This window comes from Coenobita brevimanus, chromosome 66, assembly GCF_032717465.1.
Source record: "Coenobita brevimanus isolate Jiangsu-jjx chromosome 66, ASM3271746v2, whole genome shotgun sequence".
NCBI classification, from domain to species: Eukaryota; Metazoa; Arthropoda; class Malacostraca; order Decapoda; family Coenobitidae; genus Coenobita; species Coenobita brevimanus.
Window position 1 is genome coordinate 25,881,717 of NC_137019.1, and position 17,576 is coordinate 25,899,292.

Consider the following 17,576-nt stretch of genomic DNA (forward strand, 5'->3'; position numbering starts at 1 on the left):
GAAACCTAGGTTTTTCCGATGGATTTTGGTATGATTCATTCGATTTTCAGCTTCATTTCAGTGGGAAATGACCATTTTCTGTGTTTCCCCCCCTCCCTATAACCCCCGATTCCCCAAAGATCCCCGATTGTTGCAGGGGGATGGGGGGATCATATCTCAAAATCTGGTTATTTCCGACGGAAATGATGCTCAAAATCGAATGAATCACATCAAAATCCATCAGAAAAATGTAAGTTTCGTGGGAAAAAGCAGTATGGGCAGAAAACCGATATTTACCCTCTTACTGTATGTAGGTTATTTTAATATTTTCATAGTAAACAGTACATAATTAATATATAGCATGAATATGTATAGGATTTTATCATTTAGCTTCAAGTTAGCATAATTCATTTTTTACTTGGAACAAATTTTCTCAATCTAGCATAATTTTTTCACTGCCCTAGCATAATTCCGTTGTTTGGGTATGGCAACACTGCTCTCTGCCTCGCACAATCCTCAGTCCACGCCTGACTGGCTCACGTGTATGGTGTTCTTGTAACCGTACTATGATATGAGCCTCTTGCCTCCTACTTGCTTTCCACATGGCCCCAGGACGTAAGCCAGCCTCACCAAAGGCTAATAATACAATTAGTAAGAACTCCAAAGTGACAAAACGATCAAGAAAAGTTATGACCTTAGCAGAGAAAATTGTGTTACTGGACAAGCTAAGAAGCGACCGTGCGAGTGTTTGCTATCACCAGTTAATGCATCTTTTCATTTTGTACTGTTTTGTGAATAAATGCGTAGATAATTGTGTTTTACAGTACGGTGTTTACATTTTTCCTTCATAATGAAGTATGTGCTTTCAATCTTGTAAGAAGGTATTTCGGGATGAGTATGGAGGTTTCGGGACAATTCGCAGTCACAACAAACACAAAACAATTCGCCTTCATTAATGAAGATAGCTATGGGTGACGCTAGAATATAATTCAAAGGCGACTACAGCGAGGAAGAAACAAGTTAATTATTGACTAAAGGTGCAACTAATAAATAATATCCAGAACCTACGCTACTGAACATAGACTTTTCTGGATCCCCCTGAAATATAGTTATTAAAGTATTGATTAATTAATAATAAGTATATTTATCAAAGTATTGATTAGTATATTTATAGAATGGCGGGGAATCGTCCAGGGTGCGAATTGTTCTGAAGGGGAATCGTCCATGTTTTGACGGGGAATTGTCTGACGGCGAATTGTCTTGCAATCAGTATGGACGTGGACTGTGTGATGGGCAGCATGGTGGACACAAGTGCAAGATTCAATTGTTAATAGAGTATTCGCGAATTTAAATTTTCGCGGGGGTTACAAGAACGTAACTACCGCGAAATATGCGGGATTACTGTACTGGACGTTTTGATTTCCTGAAAGAATCACAATAAAAGCGCATAAAATTCTACGTATGTATATGAAATAACAATGTAATATCATTGTTACATACCGTGGGCGAATGACAAAAGTGCCGCATGGGCGTGGGCACCCAGTTTTTTGTGATTTACTTGGAAACTATGAGGCGCATGGAAAATCTGCGGACATCCTGAGAAAGCCAAGGAAATTTTACACAAGATTAAGAAATAAAAACATAACCTCTGTGAGAAAAGTTTTGCTCTAGAGCTCCTTGAACAAAAAGTCAGTTACCGGTAGGAAATGACTTTTGGTTTTTAGCTATTTTCTCGAAAACTAAAAATCGTATCAAAAAGGTGCCCAGCTTATTAGAAAGCTGATGAAACTCTCTTTCTAAACATCTAATAACATTTTTTTGTTTGATGGAAAACATTCGAGCTATGATGCTGGGAAGTGAGAGTGTCAATCCAGAATGTTTATTCACTCCAGCCTAATGTACTTTTATTTGTACTTTTCTGTACTTTTTTTTTTTTTTTTTTAATTGACTAGAACAAACATCGGCGAATAAGATGATGTAAGTTTTATGGCAATATATATATACAGTATATATATATATATATATATATATATATATATATATATATATATATATATACGTTTGGGTGGCAAAAATAAGGCGAGAATGCATGTTTTCATAGGCGCGCGGGGGTGGGCTGGCAGAGAGGGAGGTGGAATAAAATCATGAGCCAGAATACTTACCAAAACTTATCACGCATGAGAGGGTTAAGTATGGAGGTGCGTACTGGTTGGGTCTGGGTATGGTAGGGGAATAGTGTTCATTATCCGGATGTTGCCACTACCCGGACATGCCCTTGGCTCCGTTATGTCCAGATAAATGAGGGATTACTGTATTCTCTATAGGCTGGCTTGGATGATGCAGAAAATGGCAGATTCTGGGATGACTTGATACATGTGGAAAGTGGTATGGAGGGTGATGAGAATGCAGTTTTGGGAGAGGACTTAAACAGTCATGTGAGTGAAGCAGCTCAAGGATAAGAAGGGGTACATGGGGGATGTGCATATGGTACAAGGAATGCAGAGGGGGAAAGGATATTCAAACTTGGGGAGGCAATGAGCATGACTGTGTGCAACAAGCATTTTAGGAAAAGAGAGAGTAGACTGATTACATATGAGTCTGGGGAAAACAGTAATCAGACTGACTATTTCCTGGTCAGGAGAACGGATAGGAGGTTGGTGAGGGATGTTACAGTCATATCAAGTAAAAGGTGTGTGCAGCAACACAAATTACTGATATGTGGTTTGGTGATTAATGAGTGGGTGGTGAGGAGGAGAATCTATGAATCTAGGAGGAAAATATGGATGTTTTAACACCAAGCAGTAAGGGATGCCTTCTACAATGAGATGAGCAGAGCAGTGGCTGAGCAGGGAGCTCCTGATGGAAAGGTTAATGAACAGTACAGAGTTCTCAAGAACAATCTCCTTAGAGTTACTAGTACAATGTGTGGATGGACAAGAGGTCCATCAAAGCATAAGGGAACATGGTGGTGAAATGAGGGTGCAGAAGCCTCAGGTAAGGAGAAAAGAAGATTTTTCCATAAATGGAAAAGAGGTGATAAGTGGGAGGAATATCTGGTTGCCAAATGTAGGGATAGAAAGGAGGTATACAGGGCAAAAGCGTAGGGATAGAATGAAGGTACAGTATACAAGTCAAAATCTGAGTCCCAAAGACTTTTGCTGGATAACCTAAATACTGAATGGTAGAATATGGTATTTAAGGTAGCAAATCACATGATGAGTGGATACAGGAATAAAATAGGTGAGTAGCATGTGAAAAATGATGAAGTAAATGTTACAGTGAACAATGAGGATACTTGAGACGTCTGGACAAAGCATTATAACAAGTTGCTGAATGGAGAGTTTGACTGGAACCGGAAAGGTCTGGAGTCAGTGGATCCAGTGGCTTTTAACTGATGCTACTAATACGAGCAGGCAATAGGCAGGATGTAGGTGAGGAATGCAGGCAGGTGTGTCTAAGTTGACTGGTGAAATCTGAAGGTCTCAGGAGATAGTGTATAAGAGTGGGGTTAGTTACTGATTTGATAAATATGATTATATATGAGTGTGTCATCCAAGATGAATGGCTGAAGAGTGTGATTATATATATGTACAAGGGGAAAGGTGATGCCCTGGAAAGAGTAATAAAAACATAAAACTTTTGGACCAGATGATGAATGTAATGATGAGGGAAAGAGTGAGTACTGACAAGATGCAATTTGTAAATGGACCACCAATTCAAATTCACTGACTGACACCTTCAGGAAAAATATATAAGAAATGGGAGTTGTATGTTGTGTTAACTGACTTGGCTTTTAACAGTCCCTGGGGAAGTGGTGAAGTGGGCAATTAAAAAGCTTGAGATCAAGGAATGGCTGGTTATTGCAGAGTGGTTATGGCTATGTATGTGGGTACTTGTACCCAAGTGATAGTGAATTGAGATTTGAGTGATAAGTTTTCCACGAATGTTGGTGTGCATCAGCAGTCAGTCTTGAGCCTCTTATTGTTTGTCATGGTGCTTGAAGCTCTCTCACATGAGTTCAAAAATGGACTCCCATGGGAGATGTTGTATGCTGATGAGTTGGTGTTGTCTGCAGAGAATGAATGGGGAGCAGAAGAAAGATTTATGAAGTGCAGAGACGGAATGGGGCACATGGGTTTGAGAGTAAATAAAAATAAAACATAAGTGATGATACCTAGGGCTGGTGGAAGTACTGTCAAAGCAGAAAGAGAGTGGCCATGTGTGGTTTGCCAGGAGAGTGTGTGAAGTAGGCTAACTCCATCTTGTGCAGTTTTTGTGATAGGTGGGTGCATACAAGATATAGTGGTATAAGAGGAAGACTGCAAGATAATGCTGATTTTGTGTGTGCAGTGCATCGGGGAGAGCATGTAGAGGTTGTCAGGCATGAAAGGATTGATCTTGGTGAGTCTCTTGACTGTGTGGAAGAGTTCTTTTTATTTAAGGGACATGTCATGTGTTGGAGGTTGGGCTGGGGCTAGCTCTGTGGCTAGGGTATGGTGTGGTTGAAGGAACTTCAGGGAGCTGTTGCCTCTTCTGACACTCATGCTATGGAATTTTTGTGTATGGCATGTGTTTGAAGTGTAATGCTGTATGGTACTGAAACCTGGGCGGTCAATGAACAGGACATTTATAGGCTCAAACAAATAGAAATGAGAAAATGACAATGATTAGATGGATGTGTAGTGCATCCTTGAATGTGAGGCTGGGGGGGAGGCAGGGGGCCCTAGGATTATGACTGAAGATTTGAGAGGAAGGATTGGACTAGAGTGTGTTAGTACTGTATTGTGATGATGATGGAAGATTGAGATGGCTGGAGCATGTGGAGAGGATAGAGGATGACAGCTGAGTGTGGAGAGTGAGAAGTGTGAACATCAGGTGTGAGGATGTGAGAGGCAGACTGAAAAAGACCAGGGACGAGGTCATAGAGTGTGACCTCAGGAATACGAGACTGAACAGGGAAGCTGCCAGATATCGAGCAACATGGAGAGCATTCATTACGTAATCAAGACCAATGCATGCAAGCACGTTGGATCTTTTACAAACGATACAATAAATGATACAATCATTTAAGATAACAGTAACTGTTGCTTTAAACCATTAATCCACTGCCTTAAAGTCTGTTATCATCTCTGTAAAGTAAGTTAAACCTCTGGAAAGCATATCAGTAATCAAATATAGGCTTAAGCAGGAAGTGGAGTCACACTCAGTATAGAGTTAATCCATTAGCTTTGCTGTAATGGGCTAAATGGACCAAGATACGCAGTTATAAGACCTGGTGCAACAGGTTAATATATTAGCCACTTACATAGGAACTAAAGTATGGAGGGTCCTTAACAGAAAGCATCTTATCATTTTTAACAGCTTTTTGAATATGACTCATATCTAACATAGGTAAACAAATATTCACAGAGATAAACACAAGCTCAGGTTTCACTGGAAAAATAAAAGAAGGGATGAATTGGACTAACTCTTTCGAAGTGCCAAGGTGAGGTTAGAAAGTGCTTCATCCATGAGTTCATTTGTGTGGTTGTTGAGGGCCTCCAACTGAGCAGACTGAAGACTGGTTATTCCAAGGTGCTCTGTTCAAGACACAAAATAAAAAAGGCATAAGACATCTTAAATCATCATCAACATCATCTAATCCTCCTTTTCCACCCTAAGGAATGGTGAGGTAAGGTCCAAAAAAAATTAATAGAATGAGATAGAGTAAAACCTCAATTAACCACTCACATATGGAGGGTAGGGGCCAACGGATAATCCAAAAGGTCAGTTAATAGTAAATAAAGTTTATGGGAATAAAACATACCTTTTTAAATTACCTATCCCTAACCTACTTCATTTAAGTCCCACTATTTTTTTTTTATTTTGCTATTCGTATTTTGATAGCAATAGCTTTAAAACATTAACCACTTTAGTAAACAAATATGAACGATCACAGAAACTGCAAAAAATCATAGGACATGTCAAAGAACATAATACTGGAATAATAAAATTTTTATTAATGAAGTGCAGCACATAAGCAGTATCCAAAAACCTGAGAGAATAATTGAATAGTTTCATAAACCTTCCATGCATGTGTGTACAGTAGAGCCATTGTATTGTAGTTGTATGTACAGAATTATTTATCTGAATCACTCTTGTCTACTGACATGACAAGTGGATCATTGGGATGACCATCCAAAGCATCAACTGGGGAGGAGGGGCACTGAGGGTTAGCTGAGGTAGAAGAGGTACAGTTAAGCTAGGATTAAGTTAGGTTTAGTTAAACTGTTAGGTTAGGTCAGTCGCTTCTGCCATTACGCTGATGAACCAAGCATGAGTTGACATAGTGGAACATAGCTAAAAGCAATGGGGAAACATACTTAACAAGAAGCATTAATGTACCACCCAAGAAATAATCAGAAAAATATAAGACTATCAGGAGGAAGAACTGATTTGGTAAGATGCTTCTAATGGTTAAAGTAAAGCATACAATGAATGGATGAGAAATAGGGGTGTGGAAGAAGTTGAGAGGCGGAAGAGAGAGTTATATGTAGAAAGAAAGAGAGAGGTGAAAAGATTAGTAAGAGAGAATAAGAGGAGAGTGGATGAGAAATTTGGAAGGAATTTGAGTGTAAAGTCGAGGGACTGTAAGAAAATGTTCTGGAAAGAGGTAAAGAGAGTAAGACAAGATGGCAGTGAAGTTAGTAAGGGAGTGAAAGATAAAAATGGTAGATTACTAGTGGAGAAGAGACAAAAAGTGAGCAGATGGAGAGAACACTTTAAGGAGTTGTTGAACATAGAGGATGGGAGTAATGCGAGTATAAGTGGCTGAGGAATGGCTGGGAGAAGGAGGGAGGTGAGAAGACAGGAAGAAATCAGTAGGATAGAAGTTGTGGAAGCAATGAAGACATTCAAATTGGGGAAAGCCCCAGGAATTGATGGAGTGTGTGGTGAAATGCTGAAGCATGGGGGAGAGATACGAGGGTGTATCAGTAAGTTCTCGGCCTAGGGTAGAAGAAAAACTTATAGAGCTGTGGTTTATTTTTTATTTCTCAACATAATCTCCCTTAACCTCAGTGCACTTAGACAACCTGTGCCCTAACATCTTAATGCCCTTGAAAAAAAAATTCTTTCTCTTGACAGTTCAGATATGCTTCAACGGAAGCACGACATCATTATCACTCTCAAATCTCTTTCCTCGTAAGTGACCTTTCAAATTGGGGAATAGGTAAAAATCACTTGGGGCCAGGTCAGGTGAATATGGTGGGTGATGCACAATTTCGAAGCCAGCTTCATTTACGGCAGCCATTGCAACAGCTGACTTGTGGGCAGGTGCATTGTCCTGGTGGAACAGGATTTTGCGCCTCAACCTCCCCCGCCTCTTCTCTTTGATTGCTTCTCTCACGTTTTTGATCATGGTGGCATAGTAGTCACCTGTGATGGTCTGTCCACGATGCAAGTAGTCAATCATGAGAATACCCTCAGCATCCCAGAAGACCGATGCCATAATCTTGCCTGCACTGGGTTGTTAGCCGAATTTGCGAGTGACAGGGGAACCATGGTGTTTCCACTCCATGGATTGCCTTTCATCTCAGGATCAAAGTGCTTAATCCAGGTCTCGTCCGTTGTCACAAAACGCCGGTAGAAGTCATCTGGATTATGCTGAATCTTGGACAGGAGCTCTTGAGAGGTGACCACCCGCTGTCTCTTCTGATTGGCTGTCAACATTCGTGGAACCCATCGGGCTGACAATTTTTTCATGTCCAAAACATCACCCACAATTGATTGTACAGTACTGTGCCATATGACACCCCTATATCCTCTGCTATTTTGTGTATAGTCAGTCTCCTGTCAGCCATAATCATATCGTGCACCCTGTTAACATTTTCATCATTAGTCACTGTGCTGGGGTGACCTGGACGTGGGGCATCATCACACGACTCCCTGCCCAGCTTAAACTCATGACGCCATTTCTTCACTGTGGAGTACGAAGGAGAAGAGTCACCTAAAGTAGTCACCAAATCATCATAGACTTCTTTTGTGTTTGTTTTTCATGAGATACTTTATCACTGCACGGTATTCAGAAGGTTCCATTTTCAGAAATGATCATACCACGCGTCACTCAGTGGCCTGCAAATGGAAAAATATTTGGGTTAGGAACTTAAAATTTTGGCCTAGAACATGTAAAGGTTGACTCTACAATATATAAAAAAACGATGGGTGTACCATAGTTCCAACTAGGGAAGGCCGAGTAGTAGAATGGATGTGGAAGATGTGCAGATTGGCATGGGAGGAAGGTAGAGTCCCAGAGGATTGGAAGTCATGTATAATTATTCCCTTGTACAAAGGAAAAGGGAAAAAAGAAGTGTGTGGTAATCATAGGGGCATTTGAGGCATCTGGCAGCAGAGTGATGTATGCGCCAAAAATGGCCGATGGTGAGTTATTCTCACCAATATGTAGGTGGAGCCTTCTGGATCCTCCCTGTATAAAGCTACATACAAAAAGGACCCTTATGGCTGGCTGGCAGGTGGGCAAGCATCGCGTGTTTTAGGCCTTGAAAACCCATAGAGGAAGTCTGCTCCCACATGGCAGAGGGACGTACATGCCACGAGCGGCTAGCCATTGGGAGGCTGCGTCTCAGTACTAGCCCCCAGCCTCAGCCAGTCCCCCAACAGTGCCTCCCTAAACCTTGCACGTGGTTGATGGGCTGCACTGTCCTCTGCCCATTTTGAGTGCTTTGAGTGCTTTTAATCAAAAATTTACAAAAATTAATCAAAAATCAAGAAATTGCATTATTAATATAAAACTTTCACATTTTATTAATTTTTGTTTATTTTTATTTGGATCACATAATTATAACCCATGTTAATATTTTGTGTATGACCCCCAATGGGGGGGTGTGCATTTGTGTGTTTGGATATGGTTTTTGTTTCTTATTTTTCCTAAACAATGGATTCATAAAATTGCATTTTTTGAGAGCATTACATTAATATAAAACAACATTAGTTTTTTCTTTATACATTTTATGTACACATTCTTCAAATTGAAGCTATAATTACTTGAAAATAACTCCCTGGTACATACGTCACTCTGCCGCTAGGCGCCTCATTTGTCTTCTTAGTGTAATAGGAAAAGTGTGGTAGGATACTTATTGACAGAGTTGGGGAAAGAACAGAGGAATTAGATGGAGAAGAACAAGGAGGCTTTAGGAAGGGAAGAGGTTGTGTAGATCAGATATTCATTCTTAGATCTTTAATGGAAAAGTTTCTAGAGAAGGGAAAGAAGTTGTATGAGGCATTCATGGATTTGGAGAAAGCATATGACAGGGTGGATAGACAAGGATTGTGGAAAGTATTAAGAATATATGGAGTAGATGGGAAGTTGTTGAATGCTGTGAAGAGTATGTATGATGGTGCTAAGGCTGCAGTGCGTGTGCATGGTAAACTGAGTGAATTTTTCTCTTTGAAGGTTGGGTTGAAACAGGAATGTGTCATGTCTCCATGGTTGTTCAATCTGTACATGGATGGGGTAATAAAAGAGGTACAAGGTAGGGTAGTGGATGTTGGAGTGGCCCTAGTGAGAGAGGGTAGTGTTTGGAAACTCCCTGTACTCTTGTTTGCAGATGACACTGTGTTGTTGGGTGAAGGCGAAGGGAAGCTTCAAGGTTTAGTGGATAAGTTTGGGAGAGTGTGTAAGATATGGAATCTAAAGGTGAATGTAGGGAAGAGTAAAGTGATGGTCTTTGAGAGGGGTGAAGTGTGTGAATGTACAGTGAGGATGGATGGTGAGGAATTGGAAAATGTAATTATGTTTAAATATATACTTGGGTAGTGTGATGAGTAAGGATGGAAGTTTGGAGGGTGAAATGCTTGAAAGGGTACAACAAGGAAGAAAGGTTGCTGGTTCCTTGAAAGCAGTGATAAGAAACAGGAAAGTGAGCATGGAAGTGAAAAAGTTACCACATGACAGTATCGTGATACCAAATCTAACGTACGGAAGTGAAGCTTGGACGTTGTTGGAAGGACACAAGTCAAGAGTGAGAGCAGTGGAAATGAGTTATTTAAGAGGAGCCTGTGGAGTCACATGGAGAGACAGGCTGACAAATGAGGATATAAAGGAGCATTGTGGTGTGGATGTGATAGGAAGCATTAGGAGGAACACACTGAGGTGGTTTGGCCACGTGGAGAGGATGGAGGGTGAGAGACTGACGAGGAGAGTGTATGTGAGTGAGGTGGAGGGGGTGAGAGGGAGGGGGAGGCTGAGGAGGAGATGGAGGGATGGGGTGGAGAGGTATATGAGAGAGGGGGATGTGAGTTGGGAGCAAGGCAGTGAAATAGTGGGGGACAGGGCGATGTAGAGGTGATTTGTTTGTGGCCACCCCGTACGGGATTGAGGCGTCTGACAATTGATAGACAGATATGTTTACCAAAGAAAGTATCAATCTTCACCTGTTTGAATTCTGATAACGTCTTTTTATAATCAACTCTTTTATGCACATAAATGTTCATAGTGCAGATAGAAGGCAGGACCACTGCTGTAATCAATGTCAATGCGTTTGATTACAAGATCGATCCAGTCATGCATATCAGACAGCATTTCACCTTTAAACTCACTCACATCATCATCATCGTTATCTTCATCTTCTACTTCTTCACCATCGCCTTGATTCTGAACACTGACAGCAGTTTCTGCTTGCGACCGTATCTGGCAACTTCAACTAATTCTTCAACGCCTTGATTCTGAACACTGGCAGCAATATTGATGAGACAATGTTTGCATTTAAATTGGCATATGCTCCACAAGCAGGCTTGGATAAGGTAGAGAAGGATAGATTCTGGGATGACCTAATAAGTGTAGTACAGTAGAACCCCATTCATCTGGAAGTTAAAAAAACAGCAGTTTAAAAAAAACGGCAAATTCAGAGTGTATAAAAATGTTTGACTTGCGAAGAAAAAAAAAAAAAAAAAAAAAAAAATTGAATTTTGCGCGCTTCTATGGCTGCACCGGGTGGATGGTTCTAGTCTATGCTGGGTAGGTGGTTCTAGGTTGCGCTAGGTGGATGGCCACACACGTGGATGACCTTGTACAGTACAAAGCGGCGCGACCTTTGTCTGCACTGTCGCCGAGCCGAGTAGGTCACTGATGCCTCTCCACTACTATCTCCGTTTTTTGTTCCGCTTTTACAAGAAAAGTCTATCACAAAATCATCCGGCAATGCCTAAGGATGATTCTAACAAGAGAGGGTGGTGTTAACTCTAAAACAGAAACTAGAGATATGTAAGAAAATTGAAAGTGGTGTGAAATGCAGTGTGTTGATGGAAGACTACAACATCGGTTCATCCACCGTTTACGATATCAAAGCACAGTCGCAGAAACTGAAAGAATTTCTCATGAAAACTGAAACATCTGATGGCACTGAAAAGCGACGAACACTGTGCACAGCAAAGTTAGAGGACCTCGATTGTGCTTTGTATGAGTGATTCCAGACAATGAGGTCTGAGGGCGCATGCATTTTGGGTCCTCTGTTGATTGAAAAAGCAAAAGAATTTCATGAAAATATGAACATAGAAGAGAAGTGTGTCTTTTCAAGGGGTTGGTTAAGTCACTTCAAAATTCGCCACGGAATAAGGCAGCTGGATATCTCGGGGGAACAGAAGTCTGCCGACACAGTCTCTGCAGATGAATCTGTGAGCAAATTTAGTGCCCTTGTTTCTGAACACGGATTGACTGCAGAGCTAATATATAATGAAGATGAAACTGGGCTGATGTGGCGATACTTACCAACATCAACTCTTGCATGTGGCCATGAGAAAGTTGCACGTGGATTCAAACAAAATAAGGATAGAGTGACTGTGCTTGTCTGTGCAAATGCAGCAGGTACACACAAACTTAAGCTGCTGGTTATTGGCAAGTACGGCAAGCCACGGTGTTTTAAAGGGTTATCTGATTTGCCAGTTTATTACAAAGCACAGAATAATGCCTGGATGGACTGTGAAATTTTTCTTTGGTGGTTTCACCACGTGTTTGTTCCAAGTGTTAAGAACCATCTTAAGAAAACTGGTAAGCCTGAGGACAGTAATGTGGTGCTTGTGCTTGATAACTGCTGAGCGCATCCCCCAGCTGATCAGCTTGTAAATAGTAACATTTTTGCAGTGTTCATGCCACCCAATATTACCAGCCTTGTTCAACCCATGGACCAGGGTGTCATTCAAAACATCAAGATGTTGTACAAGAGGGACTTTATGCATAAAGTCCTAAATGCTGATGGGAAAATTGGTGAGTTTCAAAAGGAGTTCACCTTAAGAGAAGCCATTTACACTCTGGCAGTCACGTGGAAAAATGTGAAGAAACAAACCCTCAGTAGATGTTGGCGCAACATGTGGCCTTGGGTTATGATTGAATCAGAAAGCTCTGACGACGACGAACAATTTGAGGACTTCCTGACTGAAAAAACATCAAGTGAGGATCTTCAGCAGGAGGTATGCGAATTGGCAGGCCACATTGTTCCCCAGGAAGAAGTTAGGGAGTGGTTGAAAGTTGATGAAAATATTCCTGTCACCCATAATTTCAGCACCGAGCAAATAATAGATGTAGTGATGAACAGAGGAAAACACCAAGGACCAAGAAAGTGACGAGGAAGCGCCTGAACAGACTAAAATTTCATAGAGTGAGGGAATAAATGCAATGAACACCGTCATCAAGTTTGCCGAGACGAAACTGTTTTTTTCCTCACAATCCATAATGTTTCTGCACCAACTGAATAACCAGATGATTACTGACAGCGCAAGAAAATTAAACTAAGTGACATTAGAACGATGTTCCAAAGAGCTGCACAGCAGTCATCAAAACTGCCGCAGCAGCCAGAACCAGTGCCATCCACATCAGCTGTGGATGTGAAGGATGACCATCCAACTGTCCTTCGACTCTAACAATGTTCGTAAGGATGAGTGAGTACTTACACAATATTTTATCAGTAGGCTGTGGAGTTGCATTATATATTATCGTTATTCTTACCAGGTTTCTTGCTCAAAAAAAGATTAGGCTAACATATTGTTCCCCTAGTCACTTCCTCCCCCCAGCTTAAGTTACCGAAGGCACTTGCCAACATAAACATCATTTATTTTAACATATTGGTTTTGTAGTTCAGCTAGCATATGACTGTGCTTGAAAATTCTCAGTATGAGGCGGGATATCAACTGCAAAAGTGGAATGCTTAATTAAAGTTTTCATTCAATGGGCTTCTTAGGAATGATGATGGGTGCGGGGAGACGGACAACAGTCGCTCAGAAAAAATGCATAACCTGTTCTGACAACATTCGAACGTGTGTTCCAGCCAGCAGAGGTCCTTCCGTATTTTATTACGGTACTCCTGACACATTCAGACAACGTGTGTTCCAGCCAGCAGGGATAATTAAGAAATAAATGTTTATGAGTAATTAGCACGGAAAAACATGCATTCGCCTGGCAACAATCGGACAACGTGTGTTTAAGCTTCAGAAATATACAGTATTTTATGAGCCATGTCTATGAATTCTTTCATTTATTACTTTAAATAAATAGTATGCTGCAGCATGTGAACATTTATTTATTCCTGACCTACCTTTTGATAAGAGGTTAATGACTTTTCTCAGCGCTAAGAATAATGAAATACTGTAATATGGTTACTTACCCGAATCTGAGCAACAAATATTGGGTATACAAGGTGATACAAACATTCAACTCGGTAGAAATACGTGGTAGGACAGCGCCATGGAGTGTTAGGTATACAGTAGGGTGCCAAAAAATGTTTAAATAACCTACCCACAGGAGTAGTTCTCATACATCCGGTGGAAATACTTAACCGGCACTTTCAAATTCCCATTAGTGCCGGTTGATGGGGGTTCTACTGTACATGGTATGGGGGATGATAAAATTATGGTTTTGGGAGGGGACTTAAACGGTCATGTAGGTGAAGCTGCTCAAGAATATGAGGGAGTACAAGTGGGATGTGCATACAGTATAAGAAATGAGGAAGGGGAAAGGATACTCAACTTTCGGTAGGCAATGAATACGACTGTGTGCAACACACATTTTAGGAAAAGAAAGAGTAGGATAATTACATATGAGTCTGAGGTAATAATAGCTATTTCCTGGTCAGGAGGGCTGATAGTTTTTTTTTTTTTTTTTTTTTTTTTTTTTTTTAATGCGAGGAAGAAGGAACCAAAGGCCATGAGCCCGCAGTAACAGTTCCCCCCAAGAGAAAAACAAAATACAATATAGAGCCAAATTCAAGATCCGATCATTTTGAGATGCCTGGACACACTGCGTTTGAAAGACTGGAGATCATAGGCAGCAGGAAATACAGACAGAGGGAGACAGTTCCAGAGCTGACCTGTTGCATATGTGAAAGACTGGGAGTAACGGTTAACTCTTGCATTAGAGAGTTGGACAGAAAAAGGATGAGAGTTTGCTGCCAGACGGGTGCTACGCGCCCGTCGTAGAGGTGGGGGAATGCAAGCAGACAGTTCAGAGGAGCAGTGACCATTAAAGTAGCGATAGAAAAGAGATAAAGATGCAACAGTGCGGCGAAGAGACAGAGGTTGAAGGGAGTCAGTAAGAGGAGGAGAGTTAATGAGACGAAAAGCCTTTGACTCCACCCTATTGAGAAGAGCTGTATGAGGGGAGCCTCCCCACACATGAGAGTTGTACTCCACACAGGGGCGGATAAAACCCCTGTATAAAGTCAACAATTGCGCAGGGGTAAAGAAAGAGCGGAGACGGCTTAGCACACCCAATCTCTTGGAAGCAGATTTTACAAGAGATGTAATATGATCTTTCCAAGATAAGTCCCGAGTAAATGAAACCCCAAGCATGTTCAAGGATGATGCAGGATTAAGCTGAATATTATTAAACATTAGTGGGTATACCTGTGGAAGATTTTGTCGGGTTGAAAGGTGTAAGAACTGAGTCTTAGATGCATTAAAGACAACCATATTATTTTTACCCCAGTCAGAGATACGAGCCAAGTCAGACATTAGGTGTGCCATAGCCTCATCCCTTGTTTGTTGAAGTAACTGTTGAGATGGGCGTTGCGGGAACCGAATGGAAAGGTGAAGGGTGGAGTCATCAGCGTATGAGTGGATAGGGTTAGATGTACAGCTTAGAAGATCATTGATGAATAAAAGGAAGAGAGTTGGTGATAGGACAGAGCCCTGAGGAACACCACTGTTGATAGATCTAGGAGAAGAACGATGGCCGTCTACAACAGCGGCTATAGAACGACCAGAAAGGAAGCTAGCGATGAAGGCACAGATAGAAGGATAGAAACCGTAGGAGGGCAGTTTGGAAATTAAAGATTTATGCCAGACTCGATCGAAAGCCTTTGAGATGTCAAGTGCAATGGCAAAGCTTTCGCCAAAGTCCCGAAAGGAGGATGACCAGGAGTCTGAAAGGTAGGTGAGAAGATCACCAGTGGAGCATCCCTGACAGAACCCATACTGACGATCGGAAAGAAGGTTGTGATAGGAAAGATGCCTTAAAATTTTTCTATTAAGAATTGACTCGAAAACTTTTGAAATACAGGACGTTAGAGCAATTGGACGATAGTTGGAGGGTTGGGAGTGGTCACCCTTCTTTGGGACTGGCTGAATGAGAGCAAACTTCCAGCAAGAAGGAAAGGTACAAGTTGACAGACAAAGACGAAAGAGTTTGCCTAGGCAGGGTGTAAGCACAGAAGCACAGTTCTTGAGAACAACAGGAGGGGCCCCATCAGGCCCATATGCCTTGTTAGTACTGAGGCCAGTTATGGCAGAAAATACATCAACTGAAGAAATTTTAATGTCAGCCATGAGGAAGTCAGAGGGGGGAAGTGATGGAGGAACAGCACTGGAATCGTCTAAGGTAGAATTGGAGGAGAAAGTCTGTGCGAAGAGATCTGCTTTATCAGTAGAAGAAATAGCTACAGAACCATCAGAGTAGAAAGGAGGAGGGAAGGATGATGAGATAAAGTTGTTAGAAAGATTTTTGGCAAGATGCCAGAAGGAGCGGGAAGAATTCGAGTTGGAGAGTTGAGAGCATTTAGTATGGATGAAATTATTTTTAGTAGAGCGAAGAACAGACTTAGCACGATTCCGGGCAGAAACGTAAAGATGATGTGATTCAGGGGTGGGTTGGCTCCGGTACCTTTTGTGGGCCCTCTCCTTGTTGCGGACAGCATTAGAACAAGCGTGATTAAACCAAGGCTTTCTTGCGTTAGTCAAAGGATATGAGAAAGGAATGTATGCTTCCATGCCCGAGAGAATAACCTCTGTAATGCGCAAGGCACACTCAGATGGCTCACGGCCATGGAAGCAATAATCATTCCAGGGAAAATCAAAGAAGTATTGCCTGAGGGCCTCCCAGTCTGCGGCTCCAAAATGCCATAAACGACGTTTCCCTGGAGGGTCCAAAGGCCGTACCGGAGTGATAGGACAGGTTAAGGTAATAAGGTTGTGATCGGAGGAGCCCAATGGAGAGAAAAGATTAACAGAGTAAGCAGAAGATTAGTTGTGAGGAAGAGGTCAAGTATGTTGGAGCTCTCTCCAAGGCGGTCAGGGATACGGGTAGGGTGCTGTACAAGCTGCTCTAGGTCATTAAGGATAGAAAAGATGTAGGCTTGTTCACCAGGTGGATCCGTGAAAGGAGAGGAGAGCCAAAGGTGGTGGTGAACATTGAAATCTCCAAGAATGGAGATTTCAGAGAAAGGAGAAATGGATAGAATGTGTTCCATTGTAGGAGTAAGATAGTCGAAGAATTTTTGATAGTAGAATTAGGGGATAAGTAAACAGCACAGATATATTTAGTCAGAGAATGACAGGAAAGCCGAAGCCAGAGTGTGGAGAATTCAGAAGAATCAAGTTCAGGAACACGAGAGCAAGATAAGTCGTTGCGTATATATACACAACAGCCACCTTTGGCTTTGAAATGAGTATAGAGAAAGTAGGAGGATACAGAAAAGGGTTTGCTGTCAGTTGCCTCAGACAGCTGAGTCTCCGTTAGAAAAAGAAGGTGAGGTTTAGAGGAGGAGAGGTGGTGCTCAACAGAGCGAAAGTTAGAGGAAAGGCCGCGAATGTTGCAGAAATGAAGAAGAAGAGAGTCAGACAGTGGTTCCAGGCACCTTGAGTCGTCACCGGGAGAGGGGCAGATGGTGGGGGCATTTATGGTCCCCCCCCCGGGGACTCCGAGGCTTGATAAAACGACGCCATTTTGGGTAAATTTTGAATAGGAAGTGTAGTGTGTACCGTGCATGTAGTTTGGTGAAGATAGTTAGAGAAATTTGTACTGGAGAGCATGCTGGCCTACTCTCTGTGTAACTGAGACACTGAAAAAGTTCAGCAAAGGGGGATGGTCAGGAACTAGTCCTGAGGGCTGATGAAACGGGAGCTCCAGCACTCCCTGTCATCAGCTTTCCATCCACCTCGGGAGTACTGCCCTGCTCGACTGGTGCTACAGTCTACTCCTCAATTAATGAGGGATGTTAAAGTTATTGGAAGTGAGGAGTGTGTGCTGCAACACAAGTTATTGATATGTGACATGGTGCTTATGGAGCGGATGATGAACATGATTGTGTGTAACATACATTTTAGGAAAAGAGAGA

The 17,576-nt window shown here is 41.8% G+C and overlaps 1 protein-coding gene across 1 annotated transcript in view; it reads right to left on the reverse strand.

The window, feature by feature from the left end:
* Ctl1 (choline transporter-like protein 1) overlaps positions 1-17,576 on the reverse strand; it is a 764,015-nt gene that overhangs the window by 321,804 nt on the left and 424,635 nt on the right. The window contains exon 9 of the mRNA XM_080276719.1: positions 5,448-5,558. Within this exon, the coding sequence (XP_080132845.1) occupies positions 5,448-5,558 (111 nt within the window). The remainder of the gene's footprint in view (positions 1-5,447; positions 5,559-17,576) is intronic.